At 36.3% G+C, this 26,615-nt stretch overlaps 2 protein-coding genes across 7 annotated transcripts in view; one reads left to right on the forward strand and one right to left on the reverse strand.

Moving 5' to 3' along the window:
- Nucleotides 1-3,975: 3,975 nt before the first annotated feature.
- On the forward strand, nucleotides 3,976-16,945 carry PMPCB (peptidase, mitochondrial processing subunit beta). The gene is made up of 13 exons (XM_079150243.1): nucleotides 3,976-4,278; nucleotides 5,365-5,505; nucleotides 6,317-6,403; nucleotides 6,747-6,876; nucleotides 8,353-8,551; nucleotides 8,895-8,974; nucleotides 12,569-12,681; nucleotides 13,591-13,734; nucleotides 14,804-14,964; nucleotides 15,959-16,044; nucleotides 16,185-16,273; nucleotides 16,433-16,508; nucleotides 16,591-16,945. The coding sequence occupies exons 1-13, from the start codon at nucleotides 3,991-3,993 to the stop codon at nucleotides 16,653-16,655; spliced, it is 1,659 nt and encodes a 552-aa protein (XP_079006369.1). The 5' UTR covers nucleotides 3,976-3,990; the 3' UTR covers nucleotides 16,656-16,945.
- Nucleotides 16,686-26,615, reverse strand: part of DNAJC2 (DnaJ heat shock protein family (Hsp40) member C2) — a 28,465-nt gene continuing 18,535 nt past the window's right edge. For 5 of the 6 annotated variants that reach the window (XM_079150239.1, XM_079150238.1, XM_079150242.1 and 2 more), the window contains 8 exons: nucleotides 26,438-26,587; nucleotides 23,334-23,422; nucleotides 23,111-23,180; nucleotides 21,296-21,480; nucleotides 20,593-20,693; nucleotides 20,373-20,480; nucleotides 17,359-17,513; nucleotides 16,686-17,017 (listed from right to left, as the gene is read on the reverse strand). In XM_079150239.1, the coding sequence (XP_079006365.1) occupies nucleotides 16,943-17,017; nucleotides 17,359-17,513; nucleotides 20,373-20,480; nucleotides 20,593-20,693; nucleotides 21,296-21,480; nucleotides 23,111-23,180; nucleotides 23,334-23,422; nucleotides 26,438-26,587 (933 nt within the window). In that variant the 3' untranslated portion in view covers nucleotides 16,686-16,942. Of the gene's footprint in view, nucleotides 17,018-17,358; nucleotides 17,514-18,419; nucleotides 18,562-20,372; nucleotides 20,481-20,592; nucleotides 20,694-21,295; nucleotides 21,481-23,110; nucleotides 23,181-23,333; nucleotides 23,423-26,437; nucleotides 26,588-26,615 lie in introns of those variants that run through there. The other variant, XR_013765596.1, reaches the window with a different exon arrangement.

Here is a 26,615-nt window from a genome sequence, read left to right on the forward strand (position 1 = left end):
ATGTAGATTGGTTCCATAGTTTAGCTATTGTGAATTGAGCTGCTATATACATTGATGTGGCTGCATCACTGTAGTGTGCTGATTTTAAGTCCTTTGGGTATAAACTAAGGAGTGGGATAATTGGGTCAAATGGTGGTTCCATTCCAAGTTTTCTTAGGAATCTCCATACAGTTTTCCAGACTGGCTGTACCAATTTGCAATCCCACTAGCAATGTATGAGTGTACCTTTTTCTCTACATCCTCGCCAATATTTATTATTACTTGTGTTCTTGATAATTGTCATTCTGACTGTAGTGAGATGCAATCTTCAAAAATCAACTCAAAGTAGATCAAAGACTTAGGCACTATAACAGAGACCCTGCACCTAATAGAAGAAAAAGGCCCAAATCTTCATCATATTGGCTTAGGACCAGACTTCATTAACAAGACTCCTAAAATGCAAGAAGTAAAATTAATAATCAATAAATAGAAGAATTCAAACTAAAAAGCTTCTTCTCAGCAAAGGAAACAATCAATAATGTGAAGAGAGAGCCTACAGAATGGGAGAAAATCTTTACCACGTTTTCCTTAGATAGAGTACTAATCTACAGGATATATAAAGAACTGAAAATACTTAACACCAAAAAAACAAATAACCCAATCAATAAGTGGGCTAAGGAACTGAACAGACACTTCACAGAAGAAGAAACATAATCAATCAACAAACATATGAAAAAATGTTCATCATCTCTAGCAATTAGAGAAATGCAAATCAAAAGTACTCTAAAGTCTATATTCTTTATCATGCATAGTGTTTGAAGTCTCTGCTCATTAGCTTATTGGTCAGCTAATGATTGGACAGATTTTCCTTAATCAATACATTTCATAGTGATACTGGTCCTGAAAATCAGGATCAGGTCCTTGTTCCCCCAGTGTTGAAGATTAAATACTGGAGAAATGCTGATGCAAGAAAACAAGTTTTATTTAAGGGGTAGAACACAGAGAGAGAGACTCCCCCAGAGAGGAGGGAGTCCAGAACTGGCACTGTGGAAGTTGGGGTGTCTGTCCCTTTATAGATTTTAGATTTCATTTCTTCTCATGCCCGCTCCGCTTCTTATCTTGCCCGAAGTGACAAAAGGTGGGAAAGGAGCTGCCCAGGGGATGATTGCTTGTGTTGGAAAGTGCATCCTTCCCCTCCTGCGGAGGCTGTTAGCCACCACTTGACAGGAAAGTGCTGTGTACCCATTTCCTTTTCTTTGATAGTCAGCTACCTGTCCTTTGCCCCAGTCTCAATAGTCTTGTTGGAGAGGTCTGTGTGTGTCAAACCTTCAACTTCCAGCCAGGTGATTGACAACTCTGTTTTAGCTTTTTTGCTTTCTGCTTGCTCAGAGACTCAATCAGTCACAGGGAAGGGCATAAGTGCCTTCCTAGGTCTTTCCTGGGTATGTGTAGGACTGGGGCACTTTGTGCAGTCCTTTGTGTGTGCATGGCCTTTTAGATTCCCAGGTATAGGTTTGAGCTTTTCAAAACCTCCATAAATGTTTCATGTCTTAACTTTTCCTTTTAAACTTTTAGGTTAGACTACTGTTTGCCTCTACTTTATTTGCCCTCTTTATCCATGAAGCTAAACAATCGCCTCTGAATATTTTCAGCTAACACTCCTAGAAAAAGGGTTTTAATTTGAGTGAAATAATTTCAGTTCTTCACATTTGAGGGAACTCCAATGCTGTCTTCTACCCTCTTTGGTGACTGCCAGGCTGATGATTTTCATCATGGTTTTGGAATGTGACCATGCAATTTGGGAAAGAAGTTCAGAATATGGAAAATTAAAATGCTACAAAATGCATTCTTCTTACTAAGATTTAGCTGTTTTTTAAAGATTTTTCAATTAATAAATAATTATATGTCTATGGGGTACAATGTGTTTTGACAAGTTTATAATGAGGAATGGTTGAACTGTGTTGATTAATAAGTTCATCACCTCACACATCATTTTTTTGTAGTGAAAACATTTAAAATATACCCCTTTAATAATTTTGAAATATAAAATGCATTATTATTTATTATAGTCAACATTATGTGTCAGAGATCACTTATGCTTATACCTCCTGTCTAAATGAAACTTTGTACCCTTTGATCAGCATCTCCCTTTTCCCTCTCCAGCTCCCTCCCCAGCTTCTGATGCCCATCATCATTCTCCTCTATACTTTCTTGAATTTAGCTTTTTTAAATTGAATTATATGCTTCCCAGATTGCTATGCAACTTCAATTCCCAGAGGTTTGAAAATGTTGATTCTGATTTTTTAATGAGTTTTTTCCATTTCTTTGATGGAGGAGTGAATTTTTAATGGTCCCTACTCTGTCATTGTTCTTAACTTCATAAATTTCTGAACTTAAATATGCATATTTATATATTATTTCCTAGTTTATTCCATCCACTTGTGAAAGAAGCAATGGACTTGGGAAAACTCTTAGTGAAAAAGATTGTCATTACTGATGTTCTTAAAAATGTTAGGATTCCCAGGAGTTTATTGGCTCTTCTTTGCAATAAATGATTGCAGCTAGTACTTTCTTTTCTCCTGACTTCCGCCATTCCCACCACGATGTTCAATCTTTAACTTTGAGCTCTATAGGAAGGGGAAAAATATATTGAAGTACAAAGGAACATAAAGTGTTTTTATTATCAAATCTTTTTCTGAGCATGATTATAGGGATGCACAGGACAAATACCAAGTCTTATTTAGTTTTATGAGGGTATAATAGTAATAAGGGGTATTACTGGGGGTACAAGGACATTTTGATGTCAGTCAAGCACTTTGATTTCTTAACTCTACTCTGGTATACTTAATTTCTGTAGGTTTTATGTCCTACTATATTGACTATAAATACTAACAAATAAAATTAGTTTAATATTAAAAGGCAAATAAAAATTCTTAAAATTTCCCTTGTGGAATTCCACCTCATCCTATTTTTTAAGTGTAAATGATTTTTTTTTTTAGAAGTGAAATAATTTCTGGTTGTTTATTTTTATGTACAACCAGAAAATAGTGGGATAATGAATTATGGAAGGCTTGGACTGTTGGTGTCAGCTTAACATTCCATAAGTGGGGAGTTAGTTTTATATCCTACAACACAAAGCATATTAAGTGGCAGTTTGGAGTCACAGTCTTGCATTTAATGTCTTAAATATCTTAAATTACTTCTATTCCTGTGTTTTTTAGTAGAATTGTTTCCTGAAGAAGACCACTACTGGATCATTGCTGTCAGAATTGTGTGTACTCTGTAACATCTTTGGTTGTGGAAGTCTTAGTTTTCCTAATGTTTTTAATGTGCTGTGAAAGGTGGAAAGCTTGAATGTATAGTGTGTGTGTGACAAAGTTTTGAATTAGTGGGACCTAAATAACAACAGCAAAGATACTGGTATTTGATAGTCTATTAAGAAAAATTTGACCCCAAATTCAAAGGTGGAAAGTCACTGCAATAATTGAAAAGGAATCACAGTATAAGTCTTTTATATGTGTGTTAAGGATTGTATACAAAGTGAAATGTCTGTGTACTGATTCTCAATGCAACCAATAAAATCTCAAATATGAAAAAAAATTTCCCTTGTGCTTCCTGTGATTATACCTAAACACACACACACACACACACACACACATACACACACACATATTTGTATTTCTTTATTTTAAAAACACCTTTGTTTTAGAAACATGAGCGAATCACGTTGGCTGTCCTTTATTACACAGTGAATTTAATGAGCTGAACTTGTGAATCACAGTACAGGGAATAGGTAGCGAGAGAAAGAATTCCAGAAAGATGAGTGGGAGTCAGATCATGAAGGGCTTATCTGGTTCGCTAAAGAGCCTTTGCTTGTAAGGACTGTGAGTTCTGGATCTTATTGCCACTTTTTCCAATCAATTCCATCCACCAATGGGATAATACATTGAATATGTTTGAATCCGCCATATTTATGCCTTGCACATTGTAGACGATCGATAAAAGTAACTGATGATTCAGAGGCTTGATCAGTATTATTTGGTACAGACCACTAACATCCAGACCAGGTCCCAAATCCTCCCACGATCGCTCAAGGAATGCTATTCCTTTCACGGCCACCAGGTGGGGACCACCGTCTGTTCTGGGACCTCGGGTCACAACCCCGGAAGCACAACTTCCGACTTGTCCTCAGTGGAGATGGCGGCAGCGACGGCGGCCCGAGCGGTGATATTACCGATAGCGAGGCGGCGGTTATGGAGTTTCACCCAGAGGCCCCTGGTCCGAGGCGCCGCCGGGAGGGTGAGCGTCCCTCCACTGATCCGGGTCCGTCCGGGGGCCGGCCATGCCGGGCCGCGCCTTAGGCCAGCAGACCCGAGCGTCGGCCCCACGGATCCGGACGGTTAAGTCAGGCCTCCTGCGGGCCCGGGAGGCCTGGAGCCAACGCCTGCCGGGCCGCCAGCTCGCCACGTGAGCTGTCAGTGAGGTATAGGACGACCCTGGTCGCCTCTCCCTCAGCTAGTCCTTGTAAGGAGTGCCTGCTGACCACCGAGAAGGTAGTGGTTGCCAGTTGGGAGAAACCCGTTTCTCCGTAAGACTGAGCCCGGTCACTTGCTGGGCTTCCCACGAGCCTTGGGATAGTTAACGTAAAAATTTGTCTGTATTTGCATTTTTTCCATGGGACAGTTTCTAGCTTTCCCCAAAAGGATATGGGACTTTTATATATATATATATATATATAAATATATAAATATATGTATATATGTGTGTGTGTGTAGAAAAGAAAAGGAAAAACGACCAAAAGGCGAATAGTTCATAGTCAACAAGCCAGTTGAGCTAGTGTGTTGAAATATCTGCACTAATTCCTATGCGCTTCCATTACCCTTTGTAATTCATTTAGCTTTTCTTGAACATTGACAACCTAAGTTTCATTTCTGTGTTGAAGTAGGTGGTATATATTTTACTGGCTCCCCCTTTCCGTCTGTCTTCTCTATTAATAAAATGAAATATTTCTATGAGAGGTTTTGAAATAAAATTTGTTTCTTCCCAGGTAATGGTAATAACTGCTTAGCTTTCCTAAGGGAAAGGCGTGTTTATAATGTTGCTAGCCTTAGGATAGTGATTGGTTAAGGAAGGTTTCTAGGTTCAGCAAAAGGGTGGATTCCAGTAGAACCAAAGTTAAGGAGGAAAGATTTTGTTTTTGTAGTACTTGGTATCTAGCCAGGGCCCTGTACTTCCAGTGTTCTATTAAACTGAGTTAAACCCTCAGCCCAGGAAGGAGTATTTTACAGAGGGAGTCTATTTGAGATGAATTTGATGTTCTAACCAATATTTAATACCAGAATAGTAATGTGGTTTGCTTTCCTCTCTTCCTCCTACCCCAACCAGTCATTGCATTTTGGAGGGATTAGATTGAGAAGTACACAGCCTGCTACACAAATTGTTCTGAATGTTCCTGAAACACGAGTAACATGTTTGGAAAATGGACTTAGAGTGGCCTCTGAAGATTCTGGGCTCTCAACATGTACAGTAAGTGACTCAGGCAACCTCCTCTTGAGTCTTGCCTTATTTAGGAAAGAGAAAACTAGTTAATCTTTAACTTTTCACTTGGCTTGTAGTTTAAAACAGTGGTGGTTATTTTGCTTTGATAACTTTCTCTGATTTGTGAACCTTCCAGTTATACTTCCATACTAGGTGCATGCATATCCTGTTTTATTATTTGTATCTGTTTCTTATAGACTTACATTACTTATTTGTTGGTAGTATTGATGATAATGAAAGATATACTTTGTGTGAGATTTTTTGCATATGTCTTATTTGATTTTTAAAACATTTCTTTGCAGTAGTCATCATCCCACTTGTTTTATAGTTGAGGAAGCTGGTTCAGAGAGGTTAAATGGTTTTGTAATGTAGCTAATACATGGATTTCAACCTGAGTTTTCTGTCAATCCAGATTTTTGTCGTTGTTTTGTTTTGGTGGTGCTGGCAGGACCTTGTGCCTGCTTGTCAAGTGCTCTCCCACTGAGCTACATCCTCACTAACATCCCTCCCCATGTTCTTTATACCACAGTTATTAATAGGCAGTAGTAGTGAGTGAGTTAGACTAATTTGGGTCCTTACTGAAACTCACAGGTAGATTCTTGTAGCACCCAACACCAGCTCAATGGTCAAAAAATTTAAGTCTCAGTTCATAGGAATGAATGTCTCAGTTTACTCAGGTGAAGAAAACCTTAATGTTAAGACTGAAAAACACTTGTCAGAAAAGGAAGGAGACTGTTCTCTCCCCTTCTGGAAGAAAATAAATGATTGTTTTACTTAGTTGTTCTTTGATTGCATTAAGGTTGGGCTCTGGATTGATGCTGGAAGTCGATATGAAAATGAAAAGAATAATGGAACAGCTCACTTTCTGGAGCATATGGCTTTCAAGGCAAGTTATAGACTTCTTGTACAAAAATGCATTCTCTTTAAAAGGCAGTAGTGAGATTTTCATGCTTTAAAGGCAAGCACTGCACTTCAATAGTATGTCATGCTTTATTTTTATTTAAAGCAATATCTGCAATGATCACTGATAATTGTTTTGTAAAACAAATAAATTTTTTTTGGAGTACAAGGGTTATTGGAATGAATATCATTTTTGAAGCCTAAGCTATTTTAGAAACCAAATTTGTCCCTGCATGAAACTGACATGGCTTTGTCCTCCATGTTCATTATCAGAAGTGTTTAGAGTAGATGAAGGATAAAGTAATAATTTTTTATTCTTTCATTTCAAGGGTACCAAAAAGAGATCGCAATTAGACCTGGAACTTGAGATTGAAAATATGGGTGCTCATCTCAATGCCTATACCTCCAGAGAACAGACTGTGTATTATGCCAAAGCATTCTCTAAAGATCTGCCAAGAGGTATTATTTATACTGCAGATAATGTAATTTTCATGAGGGGGTCAAAAATAACTTAGTACTGTTTTTAAGTGTGTCATAAGAGAGTAACCCCCAGAAATATGAAAAAATGAGCCAATCTCTGTGAAAGACAGAGAAGCCAATGGCAGTGGAAGCCTCTGCCACTGAATGTGGAATAAGTAGGGGCGCAGGGATCCTTGACAAATCTGAAGTGGAGGTGCTCTCTGAAGCAGCTCCACCTTTGGGGATTTGCTTGAGATTTTTATCCCCTCAGCTGGATGAAGCTGGTGTATGAGATAATAGTTAAGGTGTTTGGACTATTGGTCTTGAGAAATTTTTGTGATGATCCATGTTTCTCATCAATATGAAATTTATCATACAGTTTTGTTATGTATATATTTGTAAGTTAAATACATTACATTAGAAAGAAAAGGGATTTAGATTAAAATTTAAAATACTAGGAAATAGGAACCCTAACTGCAGTTTTGAATGCTATCAGGCTAGACTTCCAATCCCACATAAAGGAGGATTTTTTTTCTTGCCATGCTAGGGATTGAACCTAGAGCCTCAGGCATGCTAGGCAGTCTGTCTACCTTTGAGCCCCAGGAAGATCTTCAGAAAGGGATTCTGCTCCCATATATCTCTCATCTTCCTGAACCACGGTTCGTCTGTCTGGACAGATGGGTTTTATTTGATTTCACTGATAATTTTTAAAAGTAATTTTATTGATATTTTCCTTTTGGTTATGATCTCAATCCCAGTTTACTTTAACACTTTGTTATGTTCTTAATATTTGAGCATAATTGATTCAGAGGCAAGTAAAAATTTAAAGCCAGGGTATAGAAGTTTACTGTAGAGCAAAAAATGAATCTGAAGATAATGTTTATTTTGTATTTAGTAAAATTTATATCGTGATTGCAACAGACATGAATTAGGTTTTAAAATTTTTTTTTTAGAGAGGTATATGGTTTTTTGGCTTTTTAGCAAATTAGGGTTTGAGATTCTTACAATTCTGTACGTGGTTCATTGGAGGCATGTTTTAGACTGTGGTGATTCTTCGCTTCTTTATGTAGCAGCCTCATTGCTTTGGGAAATAAAAAACAACTTGGGCGATATAAATGCTTCTTATATACCTACTTTTTTTGGTCTGATACAGATAATTTTCTATTTTGTAATTTTCATACAGAATAATCTATATTAATGTGCAGATTTCTTTTTTTTTTTTTTTTTAAGTCATTACAGAGTGATTGCAGCTTGAAGATTTTTTTTCCCCAAGCTCTTCTTTACCACAGGGGTTTATATTTTACATTTTTAATATTAATACTGTCCTTTTAGGTATATTGACTATTCTTCTCAGGTCAATCATTTAGTTAGTATCAAATGATGGTCATTGTCATGGTTTCTGATATTGCTTTAAGAGATTTTAATAGTAAAAATTAAGATTCTTAGTGTTTCTGCTTATGTTTTAATTTCAATTAGCTGTAGAAATTCTTGCTGATATAATACAAAATAGCACATTGGGAGAAGCAGAGATTGAACGTGAGCGTGGCGTAATCCTTAGAGAGATGCAGGAAGTTGAAACCAATTTACAAGAAGTTGTGTTTGATTATCTTCATGCTACAGCTTATCAGAATACTGCACTTGGACGGACAATTTTGGGACCAACAGAAAATATCAAGTAGGTGTAATTCTCACATTTTAAAATTTTTGAAGTTTTATGACATTCACAATCTTTCAAAAAGTATGTTTCAAAATGTTTTTTGCCTGATAATATGAACAAAAATCATACAGCTTCACTTTAACCTCATATAACTCCCAGGTGTCTGGGCTTATAGCTACTTCTGGAATAAGCAGTGGTGTCAGATTGGTCTTTATTGATATAAAGTTGAAGTTTTTTGATACTTGTTGCCTATTTCCGATTCCTTATAACTCTTAAAATACCTGTAAGGTCCTGTTTGATTTCAAATATGTTAAGATCTGTGCTTTTTATTTCCTTTAAAATTGCTTTTCCTCATTTACAGATCTATAAATCGTAAGGATTTAGTGGATTATATAACCACACATTATAAGGGGCCAAGAATAGTGCTTGCTGCTGCTGGAGGTTAGTCTGTTTAAATTTCTATAAAGACAAGTTGCTGGAGTTGTGTGCTTATCAACTTAATCCTGTTGGGAGATTTCCTCAGTTTTTATTTACAGGGAAAATTGTTTAAGTGTGTTGTTAGGGATTTCCCTGTCGTCTTTTAGTAGGTTTCATTTATAGAAAAACTTAATGAACCATTCCATACATAAAAATACATAGTCGTATTTACTTGTAAGACTAATTTACTTATAAGGCTAATGAGTGAACTGGGAAATAGTTATACTTGGAAGTTAGTGTTCTACAATTAGACACTCTCTTGAGATTGTAAATTACTCCTTGAAGTACAGCTTCATCCTTGGTCAAGCATGGAATGGGTATGTTCATTAATTCTTTCATTTGCTCAATCATTCACTCAATAGATCTGCTGATTACTGAGTACATAGGGAGCCATGAGAATGTGTAATGTGAAACCAAATATGCAGGTGGCATCAGATTTCCTTGGAGAGTGTGTGAAACCAACTAATCAAAGAAAATGTACTTCTGCTACATTTCCTGGCAGTGAGAATTTAGACCAACAGTACTTTTTTTGTGGGGGAGACAGGGGTACTAAGGATTGAGTCTAAGGGTGCTTTACCTCTGAGTTACATACCCAATCCTTTTTTTCTCAGTGCTGGGGATTGAACTCAGAGCCCTGTGCATGCAAGGCAAGCACTCTAAAACTGAGCTATATCCCCAGCCCACCCAATCCCTTTTTAATACAGGGTGTCTCTAAGTTCCTGAGGCTGGCCTAGAATCTGTAATCTTCTGACTCAGCCTCCAGAGTTGCTAGGATTACAGGTATGCTTCACCACACCCAGCTCAAACAGTACATTTTAACTGGTGTCTTTTTTTTCTTTTTCTCAGTCTTTTAATTCTAGAGCACAGTGAAGCTAGATGGAGTGTATGTCATTTTTTCTTTAAATTACAGTATATTAAAATTCTGGTTCCTCTGGATATACTTCTGAGCTGATTAGTTGGAGGTAATGGAGAAGATGAAAGTGAAGTTTAAATATCTGAAACATGTTTTTCATTGTGGCTCTTAGCTAAATCATGTTACCTTTTGTGTGTCAGACAGTAGCACTGAAATTTTTGAATGCCCAACATTGTTTCTAAAATGACTGATGCTGACTGGGGCTTAGTTAGATGGGGCCTCAACCACCAAGCTTTCTGGGACCTCTGCCGTTATTGGTGGCACATAGACACGTTATTTATTTATTTATTTTGATTTATGGGTTCACTTTGAGGTTGATGAAATTCAGGTATCTTAGTTAATGGTGTGTCAGATTTATTAGCATTTTATTGGTATATAAATGTTGATCTGCCTTATAAATAATGGCATCTTAAATTCAATGAAGTAGGCCATTTATTTTACTCTTCTGTCGTCCTTTTCTGAGTTACCATTTCAGCTACCATTTTTTCTTTTTGGTAGCAGGGATTGAACTCAGCCTTTCTTATTTTACTTTTTTTGGGTACCAGGGATTGAATCCAGGGTGCACTTACTCATTGAGCATCATCCCCAACCCTTTTTTATATTTTTATTTAGAGACAGGAACTTGCTGAGTTGCGTAGGGCCTAAGTTTCTGAGGCTGTCTTTGAACTCGTGATCTTCCTGCCTCAGCCTCCTGAGCTGCTGGGGTCACAGGTGTGTGCCATGACACCCGGCTATCATTAGTGTTTAATCTTCAGGATTTATAGCTTCAATTTGCCTAAGAAATTTTTGTATTTCAGTTTCATTAAAAAAAATTATAGGTTCACCTGCATTTTAGATTGGGGTAACTAGCGGTGGTAGTGGAAGAGGAGCTAAGTATTGTCCTGTACAACCAAAAGGGTAGATAAGTAAAGGTAATAAAATAGTTATCAGGTGCTGAGAGTTATGTACCTTATTGTTTTTCACTCGGCAACTGGCGCCACCACAATTTTCTGCTTCTTCTTGTCTGGATTAATAATCCAAGGTGACTCTCCTACATAGTGATTCCAAAAATAACATTATTGAAATGAGTTTTGAGATGAAACTTGATTCTGTTTCTGCTGGCAGGTGAAGTCTACACTCTGCAGCCAAGACAGTGCAGCTCTTAATGGCTGACTGCCCTCCAGTGTGGCAGCAGACCCCAGCAGCTTATTACCAATTTCTTCTTTCTGGGTTCTTGTCTTCAGAATTCAAAGAATGAAATTCAGAGACCAGGATGAGTGAGTGTAAATGTAGGATTATTCAAGTGTGCACAGAAACACAACTCCTGCAGGGCTAGAGAGGAGCTGACAAACCTTGCTATCTCAGTTTGCTAGTCCTAAGGATTTATATAGCACTGGGGGTCAACACTGTTGGTCCAAAATTATGCTAATTAGGGTTTGGAAAAGTACTAATGCTATTGGTGAGCCCTGAATTCCATTCAGGTTCACCTTACATTTTCTCCCCACTTCTTGGGAAGTGAGAGATTGAAATCAGTGAATCATGCATGCTTGGTGGGGAAGGGGGATCTGGAACTGCATTGGTGCATGAAGTAGGTATCTGTATTGGGCCGGTTAGACCCCTGGCAGGATGACAGGTTGGTATGCGTTGGCTCACCTGTGGCACTGGCCAGCCCTGCTTCAGGCCTGCATAGACATGACAGGCTACCCGCATTTGCAGCCCACTTGCCTCCTGCACTCCCGCCCACCTAGGGTGTTGCTATGCTGCCCCACTGCTGCTTCTTGGCAGGGACCAGTGGGCAGGTTGGGTGTGTGGCAGCAGGGGAAACGTGTCACCATCATACACTGTTGCTTTACACCACAGATTTGGAAAATATGGGTATAATTTGTCTTTTATATTCTAATAGAATATTTAAAGAAATCTTATGACAGTATATTTTAAAGCACTTGCACATGTGTAAATTTGTTTTGTAAGTTTATATTTGTGTTTAAGAATCTTTCCCTGGGTTGGAGTTGTGGCTAAGTGGTAGTGTGCTTGCCTGACATGTGTGAGGCCTTGGGTTCGATCTTCAGCACTGCAAATAAACAAATAAACATAAATAAATGTCCCTTGACCCAAAAAAAGAAAAAAAAAATCAGTTTTGGGTATCAAGTATTCAGAAATTTAGATGAAACTTTTGTTGCATTCTGATAATAAAATTTAAAGAATAAAGCATATCCATGTATCCAGCTTTCTGTAAATGAGATGGAGTCCTTATTTGTATTCTTTCCTATTTAAAAAAAAAAAAAAAAAAAAAAAAAAAAAAAAAAAACCTATTAAAAATGGACCTTTTTTGCTAGGTTGCATCCTAGAACATTTTATAACTTAATGTTTGCGTAGAATATGGTATTTTCAAATTGAATTACTGTCTTAAGTTGTAAAATTCATATTGATGAAACTGTCAGTTCTACAGAATGAGAAATCTGTAACCACAGCCTTAATAGTGCCAAGGAAGTAAGTGTTATGAGCCATTTACTCTTAAATGGCTTTTAATGAATTTGTGCAAGTAGTTCACATGTAGTGTATATCACATACCACCTAGAGTTTATTGAAAAGCAAAGTATTGGCAGTTAGTTGTCTTAGATTGTACTGCTATTACATACAAATGAAAATCTGTTTTTTCAATTTAGGTGTTTCCCATGATGAACTGCTTGAGTTAGCAAAGTTTCATTTTGGTGACTCTTTATACGCAAATAAAGGAGAAGTGCCAGCCCTGCCTCCCTGCAAATTCACAGGAAGTGAGGTAGGGTAAGCCCCCTAGCTATAAATTAATTAGCCTTTTATATCTTTCAATTTTGAGATGGGGTCTTGCTAAGTTGCCTAGGTTGGCCTTGAACTTGGGGGATCCTCCTACTTCAGCTGAGATTATAGGCCTGCTCAACACTGCCTGGCAAAATGTGCATATTTATTATAGGAGTAAGATAGAAGAAATCTAAACTGAAACAAAAAAGGCAAGAGAATGGGCACATTTGCTTACATTCCTTCCTATTCCATGTTATTTAACACTACTTGTTTTTCTTTTGGAAGGAAGAAAGTCTTAAGAGCAGTGTTGTAATTTGATCTGTGCTTTTCTTTGGCACTATGCCCATTTAAATATAGTAAAGTATAAAATCAGCCTTATAAAGGGCCCTGAATTTTAAATCTTAACTTGAGTTTACTTTTGGCTAAGTTCTGCCTACAGTACATTTCTGGGGGTAGCTGTTAAAGCCAGAATTTGCAGGGAATCTGCTACTTGTCAGCTATACCCTTAAGCCCCGAAGTTTGCCAGTTAGGGTGATACTTGGAATAGTATATGGAGAGGTCTGATGTTGAAAGCTGCACAGAACTGTATTATTGGCAGTACAAAAATAGACCTGTAATGCCATTATTAGTTTAAATTTACATAGAAAAGTTCAGATTGATGAACACAGAAGGTGAAATAATGCAATTCTTTTGGACCAGGTGAACTGTCTGTAGTATTTTGGTTGGAGATCTTTTGGTGAAAGTAATTATTCCTTAACTTGTCAAATTCTTCCAAACTGTACAGCGCAATGAAGCCTGATAGTTAAGAAACAAGTATCATGGTGATGAGCATTTTAACTCTGCTAATAGGACTGGTGAAATATATATTATGGTAACCTTGACCAGAGGTGTTTTTTTTTTCCCCCTTTAGATTCGAGTGAGGGATGACAAGATGCCTTTGGCACACCTTGCAATAGCTGTTGAAGCTGTTGGTTGGGCACATCCAGATACAATCTGTCTCATGGTTGCCAACACACTGATTGGCAACTGGGATCGCTCTTTTGGAGGAGGGATGGTAAGTGATTTTAAGAGTAACTTTCTGTACTAATTGGAAGATGACCATGTTTTCCTGAATATAAGTTCTTTGTGTAAGAATCCTCCCTTTTAAAGTGGCAAAAATGGAGCTTTTGCTCCGACTTTTTTTTTTTTTTTTTGGTACTGGGGATCAAACTCAGGGGCATTACCACTGAGCCACACCCCCAGCCCTATTTTGCATTTTATTTTAGAGATAAGGTCTAGCTGAGTTGCTTAGCGCCTCGCTGTTGCTGAGGCTGGCATTGAACCTGTGATCCTCCTGCCTGAGCCTCCTGAGCTGCTGGAATTACAGGCTTGTGCCACCTTGACTGGCTTGTTCTACAACTTTTGCCTTATAAAAATAAACTGATCATGGATTGCATCTGGGCCAAGAAAAAAACTGTCTTCACCAGAGTTTACTAGTGGAATAACTGGCAAAATAAGGACAGAATTAGTTAATAATTACTGCTATAACATTAGTAATGGTAGTTGCTAATAATTATTGCAGTAACTATAATAGTTACTAATGGTTAATAGTATTATCAATTTTCATAGTAATGAGGTGTTGTAAGAAAAGCAATACCTTTGTATTTTCATTAGTGCACTCTAAAGGATTTAGGGACAAAGAAGCCTATTAAAAGATTTCTCTCAAACTGTTGAAAAAACATGTTTAAAGAAAAAGACAAAGCAAACATGGTAAAATAATAGTTGGTAAAGAAATTTGGATGAAGAGAAATCTTTTTCATATAAATACCTTAGGCTTCACATACAATATCATTTCAGATCATTAGGCATATGTAACCAACAGCCCTACATATGGGTTGATAACAACAATGTACTGTTTTATAAGTAGGTGCAGCTACTACATTAATCACAAGAATTCTTTGCTTTTACATTGTGCATTGAGCCAGATGAGCATAATTCTTAGTCTCATTGAATTTTAAGTTACTGAGATGTTGCTGGATAAAACTAGGAAACTTAGCATTTGCTATTTGCCACATATCTCATTATTCTTTCTGGCAATTTAGACGTGCACTTACAATTCTCTTCAACTATTGTTTTCCTTACAGAACTTATCTAGCAAGCTGGCCCAGCTCACTTGTCATGGCAATCTCTGCCATAGCTTCCAGTCTTTCAACACTTCCTACACAGATACAGGGTTATGGGGACTCTATATGGTTTGTGAACCAGCCACAATTGCAGACATGCTACATGCTGTTCAGCAAGAATGGTGAGAAAAATAATTTTAAGTCATTTATTATCTAGGATTCATATTCTAGGTCAGTTTTCTTTTTATATTTTATGATTATTCTGTGATGGTAATTTTAGCTTTTAAAGTAGTAGTAGCAATTGTCATGTTTGGTTTTTTTTTTTTGTGCCCAGGGCCTTGTCCATGCAAGGCACGCACTCTACCAACTGATCTATATCCCCAGCCCAGTTGCCATGTTTTTAAAGATCATAGCTATTTCCTCCAAGCGTCCTGAAAGTTGCTTTATACTATAAGACAATTCTTAAATCTTTTAGAAATAGATTACTTCATACAGAAGATCCTAAAACTTAAGCTAACGAAAAGTTGCACAGAAAATATCTCTAAAAGTTATCTGACTTGGAAAGGCAGGGTATGAAATTGAATGAGAAGTTGCTTTTGTTAAAAGAAAATTTAATGTTTTAATTGAAGACTAGTATTTTGAGTCAGGAGATAGGCAGAAAGACTCAGTTTCTTGGAACTGTTTTTTCTTAAGCTGTTCCCTTTCCTCCATCATTCTTAAGTGGCTAACATCTCTTATTATATCTAGGCAATAGCTATGACTATAATTTATTAGTTTTAAGTTAGAGTCTACTGATTTTGAGAAACCAGTGAATGACCCACTGACCTATCCCCTAGCATCTCAGACCCCAGCAGGTAGGAAGGTGAAGTTTCAAGATGATTATAGAATTTCTCAAACTGTGATCAGCTTATTTTTATATTGTGCTGAACCTTAGTCTCCTATGAACAATTACATAAATTTATATACATGATTTGAGAAAATAACAATATCCAGAAAAACAATTATTATTTAGCTTTAGCTTAGTACTGGAATTATTAGTAATTTAAACTTTTTACTTAGTTGAAATCAGAAATGTGGTCTATGTAGAATATTACTTCTCTCCTTAAGCCACTAATTTATAAAATCACACAGCATTTCCCAGCTATTGTATAATACCAGCTTCTCAATGTTTCTTAGGATGAGGCTCTGTACAAATGTCACTGAGAGTGAAGTTGCACGAGCCAAAAATCTTCTGAAAACAAACATGTTGTTGCAGCTTGATGGTAAGAGTAAAGTACTTAGGGGCTGGGGATGTAGCTCAGTAGTAAGGCCTAATATGTGCAATGCTTTGGGTTTGATCCCCAACACCTTAAAAAAAAAAGACTTTATACCAATACTTAAATTTTTCCTTCTCTTTAACCAGGTTCCACTCCAATTTGTGAAGATATTGGTAGGCAGATGTTATGCTATAATAGAAGAATTCCCATCCCTGAGCTTGAAGCAAGAATTGATGTAAGTAGTCCTTAGATATTACTGGATCTTGTATAAAAACATTCTTGTTAAAAAGCTGAAAATATAGGCCCTAGAGCTTGCTTTAGTTTTTAAGATTCCAGAAGCAGAATTTGTTTTTACTACAAAAAACTCTGACAGACAGTATTTTCCTTATTTCAGGCTGTGAATGCTAAGACAGTTCGAGAAGTATGTACCAAATATATTTATGATAAAAGCCCAGCTATTGCTGCAGTTGGTAAGCTGGTTTTCTTTTCTACTATGCAGAAAGTTGGCCAGTACTTCTCTACTAATTTAACCATCTTCTTTTTCATCCACAGGTCCCATCGAGCGGCTACCAGATTTTAACCAGATTTGCAGTAACATGTGCTGGCTTCGTGATTAAAAAGTGCATAATTTAATTATTTTAAACATATTTGTAAAACTAAGAATCTTCATTTTAAACTACCAATCCCTAAAGGGAAATACAAAAATGAAATTATTTGGAAATTTGAAAGAAATCCTATGTCATACAAGACCACCATCCCGATGATCATTTTAACCATCTTTGTGCTCTGAAAAATTATTTTGGAAGGAGCACTTTGATACCATGAATATAATTTTGAAAGTGAAAGTTTGTATAGTATTTTCAGTTTTATTATAAAAATGCACACAATAAAGATTGTCATTATGTCATTTCTTGACTCTACTTGCATTTAACACTTGCTCCTGAGCAGCTTTCTTTGCTTTTACCATCTCGACGAGTTCCTAGAATGGAAAGGTAATTTAAATTAAGAAGTTCCTAGAATGGAAAGGTAATTAAATTAAGAAGGTAATTTAAATTATTATAACAGACATATCCAGTATTTGGTATAAATATGTAAATAATTCAAATTGGATGAACCTTAAAAATTAAGACAGTACTGAAAAAATAGTTGATTTTACTATCAGGGCTGGAAAGCTTCTAAGGTTTCTGTAATTTTGGCCCATAACTATGGACACTGAAATAAACACAATAATCCATATTATTATCCATTTACTAAAATGGTAGCTATATTACAAGTTATAATATAAATTATAATGGAATCTATAAACTCAAACTTTACTACCTTATATCGTTTCATGCAGTCCTTCTTTGTTCTGCCAGGAACTGCTTCTGCTATTTTTTCCCATCTCTCAGGTGTATTTACTGGGTATGTTTTCAAAGCTTGTTCTAAAAGCTTCTGTTCTTCTGTCGTCCAAGGGGTAAAATCTGTGCATGGACCTATTTAAGAAAAATTTTTATTTGGAAAATCTTAGCCTAATTGATAGAAAATTATCTTGGAATACCTTCCTAGTAAGTCTTTTGGTGAACAGTAATCAAGTGCCTACTTTAATTTGGGATATGAAATTTTGAGAAAACGTCTAGAGATGAGACATATATAAATGAACACCTCTAGTGTTAGAACAATTTCTTACATTTCTAGAAAATTAAACATCTCAAGGGCCTTTAAAACATGGTATAATAGGAAATATCTACCTTTTTGCTGGTCTCTTAAAATCTATTATACTTACCTACACCTCATTTTTTAAGCTAGATTTAAAAATTACAGTATTCTTGGGCTAAAAAATACAACTAAGACATTTAAGATTTGTTTATTCCTTACAGGAAAGGTTACACAATATTTTCTTGGATAGGCTCCTGGAAACCCTGTCATTTTACACTGGAGGAAATGAGCCCATCAAAATTAAGTCAAGTGTCCAAGGTTTCAGTGCTGTAGAGACAAGCTGAGATTAGTTTTCACCACATTTCCTAAAATCTTGTGGAGTGGAATGCTAAACACCTTTAGCATTCAACTCAATGCAGCTCTTCAACTCAATTTTTTATTGTTGACAAACCATTTAATGCATGTGGTCAGAGACACATTTCTTAAGGATATTAAGTTTTAGCCCACTTGTGTATGTGAAATGAGGATGTTAAAATGATGAAAAGCTAATTTGGTTATTCTAAATTATAATGGACTACTGGCAGTCTAGTTGCTTCAGATCATGCAGTAAAAACACAGTAGCACCTATATACTATCCATAATCAGACCACTATTTGAAATTATATTCTGTGAGAAGACTGGGTACAATATTAAGCTTAAAAATCAAAGTTATTTCTCAATTAAAAAAGAAAAACGACACCTACTCAAAACAAGGCACAGAACATATCCGTATTTGAAGGAGATTAGCAGCATTTTCTGAGGGTAGCTTTTAAATTCCAGTAAGCCTTTAGCTGGATTTCTTTTTATGGGTCTAAAGCCTACCTTAATACACATTTACTTCATTTCCTCGCAGAAAAAAGATGGAAGTAACATGCAATTATTTTCTGAAGTTCTCTAGTTACTTAATACCCAAATAAAGTAAAACAGTGTTGCAAAATTCCTATTAGAAATCACTTTTCAAAAAATGCTGCCAGAGCTGGGGATGGAGCTCAATGGTAGAATGTGAGCCTAGCATGCACAGGGCTCTGGGTTTGATGACTAGCACTTAAAAAAAAAAAAAAAAAAAAAAAAGTGCTGGCTTATTTAATTGGAAAGGAAGTAGCTTTCCTATTATATCCATGAAAGAGATAAAGAAGTCACACCCAGGTAGCAACACTGCCAGTCATCTTGCCCTCACAGGGTCACTCACCTCTCCTCACAGAAAGAAGACTGGATGTGGGTACAAACATCAGCGTCTCTTTCCAACATGGAAACAAGTTCCATAAGGAAGGGTTGGGAATAGTGTGTTAGTATCTGAAAAATGGTATCTTGTGGAGGAGATAAAGGAGAAGAATAAACTCCTTAAAAAGTGCCCTCCAAAGGGGTGTTCTGAAACTTCCCCTTGTTACTTATCTTCATTAAAAGCCCAAATAATATCTAGCTCAGATGACTCATCCTAGATTTTTATAAGGACAGAATGATTCCCCTTTCTTTATAGAACATTCTGAGTCTCCTCTATTTTCAAACTGTATTTGGGGATAATTGCCAGTCTAAGAATACAGGAAAAACTGAGAGTGTTTGAAGACAGGGACAACTTATGTACAATGAAGTCCATTACTGAATGGAAAAAACATTTGGGTCACACAGAAAGCATATCCAAGATTAGTTTAAGGAAAGAAAGGATTGGGGACTCACAATTGCATAAAGTGAAACAAGTTTTTCAAATGTTTTTGTCACAGTTAAAAAATAACTTTGAGCCAGGCATGGTGGCACATGTCTCTAATCAGCAGCTTGGGAGGCTGAAGCAGGAGGATTGCAAGTTCAAATCCAGCCTCAGCAACAGTAAGGTGCTAAGCAACTCTGAGACACTGTCTCTAAATAAAAAACACAAAATAGGGCTGGGAATGGCTCAGTGGTCAAGTGTTCCTGAGTTCAATCCCTAGAACAAATTTGTATCATATCCTCAAAGAGATACACACATATATACACAATTTCACATGTAAAACCTGTGTTTGTAGGTGAAACACTTGCTGATATTTTGTATTCACAACCCACTGTGACTATTATGGGTCAATTTGTAGTTTGAAAAACACTGGTCCAGGATAATCAAATTAGGAAGAATACCCAAAACAGTAACAGCATTCTAACGATTTTTAACTCCTTGTTTTTGAAATACTTTCTGCAAAGTAGAAAATTCTTGTTAATCCTACCTAGATTCTCTAAATGTAAACGTTTTTGCCATATTTGCTTCTTTTCTTTATGTGCGGAAATGTATTCTGAACCATCTTAGACTATACTGTAGACACGAACACCTTTCCTAAATAACTTAATACATTTTCATAAAAACGGGCATTTTCTTCATAATAGATGTACATGTTTCAAAATCAGGAAATCAACCTTGATGAAATGCTATTATTTCTTCAACTGCTCCCATAATATCTAATAGTCATTTGTAGTATATGGTGAACGAGGATAGCCCCTCTAAATTGAAGAACTGCACATCTCAACTATTAATGGTCAGCAGAAGTAAATAATGCAACTGTCCTAAAAATGCTTGCTTTACATTTTCCTGTCGAACATTTTTTTTCCCAGTCATTCTGAACACAGACCCCAGGTCTTGTATATCCTCAAATAGCCTGGAAACAGCTAGCATTTTCTACTTCTAGGAAAAAACTTACCTTCAAATCGTTCTGAAGGTGTTGCATTATCTGCTTGAGGTACCACTCCATGTTCTTTCTTAAATTTATCAAAAGCTTTTTTGTTTATGTCATCTTTTTGATGAGGGTCTGAGGAATGAAAAAATGTTATAACATTAATAGACCATATCATTTAGTTTTTAATTAAATTGCAAAAATTTACCTTAAAACCATGTATCCAAGGTACCAAACTGTAACTCACCAAGTTTCTGGAGACTCTTTGCTTTACCAATAACATCTTTGGCAGTCCTTTTCATGCCAGAAGAGGAATGTATGTTCATATAATTAGCAATAACTTCCCATCTACAACAACAGAGGTAAGAGTTTAACAATATTAAGGAAAAAATACAGATACCATTAGGTTTTTATTGCTATACATTGGTGGTCTAATTATGCCATTAGTCTACATTACTATTACTTGGAGTATATAGTTCTTATTTTTCATATGTTGAAATCAACTATCCATAATCTTAGTTTTAAGTATGCATAAAACCTTATGATTCTGTGTACAGATCAAAAAATATAAAATCACACATTTATGTATACTTGCCAATTCAACACATACTTTTTAATAAAAGGAGAGATCACAATGAAAATAGAGCCTGAGCTTCCATTTCCACATAACAAGAGAGGCTAAATCTCTAACGCTTCTTTGAGTCTCAACCTAGGAACTCAAAAGTTAGCTCTGGTTTATGGAGGGAAGCAACAAACTGATGAAGCATCTTGCTGTATGTATGTGCTGGTATAATGGATAAGACTAATAGGTTAAAAATGCATTATGGAACAGAATTTAGTGGAAAGCAAGTTTTAACAGACTCAGGCTTATTCTACAAATTAATGCTATATATAATCACTGCTCCTATTTGAATTTATGTGTTGAAGGAAAGTTTCATGAAAACCAGTACCTTGAATTTGTCCCAGCAGGGAAGAGATTCACAGCTTTAATTAGCAATTGCAGATCATCTTCTGACCAATTTTTACTGCTACTTCCACCTCCACCAGTTGATTTCTCTGCATTCTTCGACGCTTGTCGCATACGAGCCTCAGCTTCCTCTTTTTCTTTTCTAATTTGTTCATTTATTTCTTCTATCTACACAAATATTGTATGTAAATCAGGAACTTAAAGCATCCTGCTACTCTATACACCCTTTCTGGCTTTGTGGTCCTTAACTCTCAATGTTAGTCTCAATTCTCACAGTCATCCTCATTTTGACACTACACACTTCTCCCAAGCCAACCCCCAAATTGGTATCAGCTTTTCATTCTGGCTTCCAGGTTACACAGGTATTCTTAAGAATAACCACCCAAAGCCTGACCTGCCCAACACTCATGTCATGAGATTTCTATATGCTTTAGACACATTGTCAAGTTGCTAGTCACTGGGTTATCACACACAGGGCCAAGCTGTACCTCTCTTTAAGCTCCTATTTACTCTTAGCAAATATCATCATTTATTTGTCACAAAAAGATAAACATGCAGAAATTTGCCCTCTGTTTTATCTTCAAGTTCTATCCTTCATTCCTTCTAGTCTACCTTCAAATGTGCACCAGGAAACCTTTACTTGGACCTTGAGACTCCTGTCAGCGGCTGTCATGGAATCATGTTTAACTCAGTTCCCTCGTTCAACTCCTTAGAACCAGTTATGAAGTCCCTGATTCTAATTTTGAAAAGCTTTCCCCATTTCCCATCATTCATAGTCCAGATCCTTAGGAATATAATTAAAACCAGTTACTTAATATCTACCTGATGCATCCTACCCACCAATGCCAAATAATTAGTATCACTTTGAACCTTCAGCTATTCTAAGATCTTGCAGTAACAGAAACTGGTCACAATAATATTAAACACCTGCTTAATTTGGCTCTACTTTTCCTAATCAACCTCATTTTTCACTCCACCTCCCCATAACTTCTACTCTTTTACAACTTTACAATTCATGCTGTTTCTCAACCTTCACTTTAACACTGTCCTTCCTCTAAGGCTGGTTCAAACCTTTCACTGACTATTCAGATGTGGACTTTCCCTTACTATCTGACATTTAGCACAGGTCCTCCATCTTTTGATCCTCAAGCCTTTTCTTTCAGCATAACTTTCTGAATTCCTTTGTGGAAGCAACAGCTTTAGGTGTTTCTCCAAGAATGCCTAGGCATAAGCTTTATATATAGTAAACCAATACTTGTTGAACTGAATTTAACTTCTAGGCCTGATTCTTCAATGTAAAATGAAAGGTATACTAAACAAACAAAAATCTCTTTTAGTTCTAGATGTAATCCTAAGAAAATATTCAGGGATAATTAAAAACTGGTGATTAAGGAGTTAGACGTGGTGACACATGCCTGTATTTCCAGCTATTCAGAAGGCTGAGGCAGGAGCATCACAAGTTTGAGAAAACTCAGTGAGACCCTGTCTCCAAATAAAAAAAAGGATTGGGAACATAGCTCAGTGGTAAAGTGTCCTGGGTTCAATCCCTAGTACCCAAAACAAAACAAACTAGTGAATAATGTGCTAGATAACATAAATGTAATGTTATACATGGTGGAAAACATACACATTAAATCCAATTTAAATCAGCAACAGCACTTTATATAAACAAAACAAAGTGGGAGACAAGAGAAATCAGATATTCTTTGCCCTTAGTAACCTACATATTAGGTGAAGAAGAGTGAGATAAAATAATTAAATGCTAAATATAAGCAGCAATGACACATTCTTCCATTACCTGTTTTTCCAGAGCAGCCTTTCCTACTTCTTTTGTAGATGATGTGAGTGTTTCATTCAAGCACTGTAAGCTAAAGAAAAAAGGGATGAGGGTTTGCCAGTGTAGCTCAGTGATAGAACATGCAATGCATGAAGCTCTGGGTTCAATTCCCCAGCACCATACAAAAAAGAAACTTTATCTTAAGGCCCCCAAAAGACTACAACAAGCCGTTCTATACATATACCTTGCTAGTTCAAGACGATCACAAAGTTTTTCCACTTCTTCCATCATTTTAACCCGTTCTGCCTCATTGTCTGAAAAGTGATTCCAGGTCTAAAAGCACAAACACAAACGTTTTATATCTACTGATAAACTATATATCCAAATATATCAATATGATAAGCATAAGCTGCTTAGGAGGTTCTTCACATGAATGTAAACAATGTCCTTGGGCCGGTTACTAACTATATTCCCAGCATATGGCCCAGTGTTCTCCATCATCACCTTCCAATATTATACCAAGTGTAGGCAGGGGTGTAAAACAGAAAAGGAGATGGTGAATAATACCCTCTGTATGTTAAAACATTAGAACTGGTCTTCAAAGAACCATTTAAAGTTCAAGCAATTTGTAGGCTGACTCAAAATTTTTCTTTCAGCTGCCTGTTGTAATGCATACTTAACTGGAAAATCTACTAGAAATGTGAAATTAAAGAAACATTATAACATATCCTGCTAAGGGACAGGATAAAAAAATCTGATTAAATATTAAGCTAAGAATTGAACAGCATGATGTAACTGAATTATAGGTAGTAACTGGAAAATACTTCTCATGTTTAAGTTGCTACTGACATATCTCCTATTCCTTACTTCTTGCCTTGATCCATGTGATTTGGCTCTCACCAAAGTCTCAATGCTTCTTTTACTGCTGATACTTCCCAAAGCTTCCAAAAGCACTTGTGATTTTCCTTCTAGCTATCTGGTTACTTTTCAGGTTTCCCTTCCTTTAAAAAAGTACCTTAAGTACTGGTGTTCACTAGAGTCCCATTTTCTACTCTCCTTACTCTATATTCTCTCCCAGGGTGATATAATCTACCTGCATGGTTTCCAGTGCCACAAGATGTGCATGAGTCTGTGATGATCCTGCTCTTGAACTCTAGCATGATCTGTATGCCCAGGGTCCCTCCATTTGAGTGTCCCAATAGGTTCAGTGTGCCCTAAACTGGACTCATCATTTTCCCAAGTCTTTCCCTTCTCTGTTTTCTATTTCAATTGATGCTATCACCATTCACCCAGTATTCCATGTTAGAAACCAAGGCATCTATAAACTTTATATCTTCCATGTTACCTCCAACACTCAGTTCCAAGAGTCAGTAGCCTATTATACTTCTTTACCACCATTTCTACCTTATTTCAAGCCAGACCAATTGGAATGTGCCAAAAAACTCCTGATTAGTCTCTGTGCCTCTCGTCTTCTCTGAGTGCTCTAACCAAAGCCAACTCAGAATCACATTAGACTCTTTAGCAAGACATATAAAGCCCTTCAAACCTTGCTCCTCCTACAAGTTCAGGTGCTTCTCACTCACTAAACCTCATTATCTCTGCATGTCTGTATTCTCTCAGTATTCCTCCATCTCTCTTATGTGGTGTACACACTGCTTTGCCTGGCTAAATGCTACTAGTAGGAAAGGCTTCCTTGACTACCTTTTTGGTATCTTTTCACCCTAGTGCTCATGCTCATCTTGAAGTATCTGAATGGCTTGTTTGTCATTATCTATTACAAAAAACCAGTGGATTCCCTGAAGGCAAGGACTATGTCATGATTATACCCACACTAATTATAACCGCTTGGTACATGGTAAGTATTCATCAGATACTTGATGACTGAATAAATTAACTTATGCTGGGAAGGAGTAATAAAACAAAGTTACTAAATATCAGAACTTTTACCCTCACTTATGTATAATCTCTAAGAACTATTCAAACTTTCTAGTTCCTACCTGGTCTTTTCAAGGTTTTCATCAAGTTCTCATCATATTGCTGAATGTGCCAAGTTCATGTGAATCATTTCATTCAACATTCACAATTCTATTATCTCAGTGACAGTACAGGTGAGGAAAATGAGGCACTAAGGTGTTTAGGTAACCTCCAGGTGGTCCCACATATATTAAGTGGTAGGTAGAGAATGACTTCAAAAACAGACAGCCTGCCCTGAGTCCATGTTCTTTACCACTTTGATACACTGCATGCTCCTAAAAACAATCTTCCACCCAGCGAAAATGTGAACAGAATACTTTATTTTTTCCATTTAGATTTTCCTAGAAACTACCAAAATGCCAAAAGAGACAACCAGTACTTGTTTTTTTATTAACTCTTTTTCAAAGTTTACTCATGGCGCTGGGTAATTTCAATTGTTATTAACTGAAGATTTAGGATAGCATATTTTATATTATACATGCTAGTGTCTAGAGCCTTCTGGACAGTCATGTGAAAGATTACAAGATTTTTTTCTACACATATTAAGCATTAACATATTTCTTAAATTTAACTACAATGGTACAGTATATAATATTCTCTTATAGCTATCTCTATTATAGCTTGGAATTTCACAATTATACTTATTTGATGCAGTTTAATAAGGTGCAATATTGCTCTCTGAATTTGCCAATTTTAAAAATGTAAGAACATCTCTTACACAAAATTACATTAAAAAATTGGGTTTTTTTTTTGTCAATACTTTCAATGAAAGTTGTATTTGAATGAAAACTACTAGTACTCACCCAAATGATATCCCTTTGTTTAGATAAAAATGAAAGTGTAACTTCTAAAGGAACTTTTTCTAAGATAAAAATTAATTTTATCCATTAGGAAGCAATGAACAATCAAATTGTTGCATTCTCAGAAAATAATATAGTTTCTCCAACAAACGTGGCCACAGGGGAAGAAGTGATGGTAGGTGGGTTGTTACATAATTAGAGATTCTTAAGAAAAACAATTAGGAGCTACAGTAACTAAAGGCTTCATACTGACCTTATTTAAATCCTAATTTGTTTAAATCAACTATTTTAAAAAATTGAGAAAATCAGAGGGATTTTCTGAATTTAGAAGAGGAATCGGAATATTAAATAACTTTTTCGTTTGATAACTGCATGACATTAAAAAACTATTCTGGATTGCATACTGAAATATTTGCACACAAAATTATAAAAAATTAATCTAAAAACAAATTTACATTTAAAGATAAAATGAGGACATCTGTTTATATTTGCATAGTATAAGAAAAGAAATAATCTTTAAGCTTAATCAGCCACCAAGTTTACTGGTGACTGGTGTCTGTTCAGTTAGACATACCTTGCATGAGTTTCTAAGTTTTTGCCTCTCCTTTTTAATGGCTTTTTTCTGGATATCTTTTTCCTTCTTTGCCAATAATGCTTGCTGTCTAACTTCCTCCTCTTCTTTCTCCTTAGCCAACCGAGCAGCTTCTAATTCAGCTTGTCTTTGCTTTAAAAACAGGGAGCAAAATCATTTT

Source organism: Sciurus vulgaris (assembly GCF_902686455.1).
Source record: "Sciurus vulgaris genome assembly, chromosome: 8".
In the NCBI taxonomy this organism is placed as follows: Eukaryota; Metazoa; Chordata; class Mammalia; order Rodentia; family Sciuridae; genus Sciurus; species Sciurus vulgaris.

Bases quoted from the DNA above. Each gene is read 5' to 3' on its own strand.
- PMPCB (XM_079150243.1), top strand. From the start codon at position 3,991: ATGATTCAGAGGCTTGATCAGTATTATTTGGTACAGACCACTAACATC. The intron at 4,279-5,364 runs GTGAGCGTCCCT...TACCCCAACCAG, and splicing joins TCCGAGGCGCCGCCGGGAGG to TCATTGCATTTTGGAGGGAT. The intron at 6,404-6,746 runs GCAAGTTATAGA...TTTCATTTCAAG, and splicing joins TGGAGCATATGGCTTTCAAG to GGTACCAAAAAGAGATCGCA.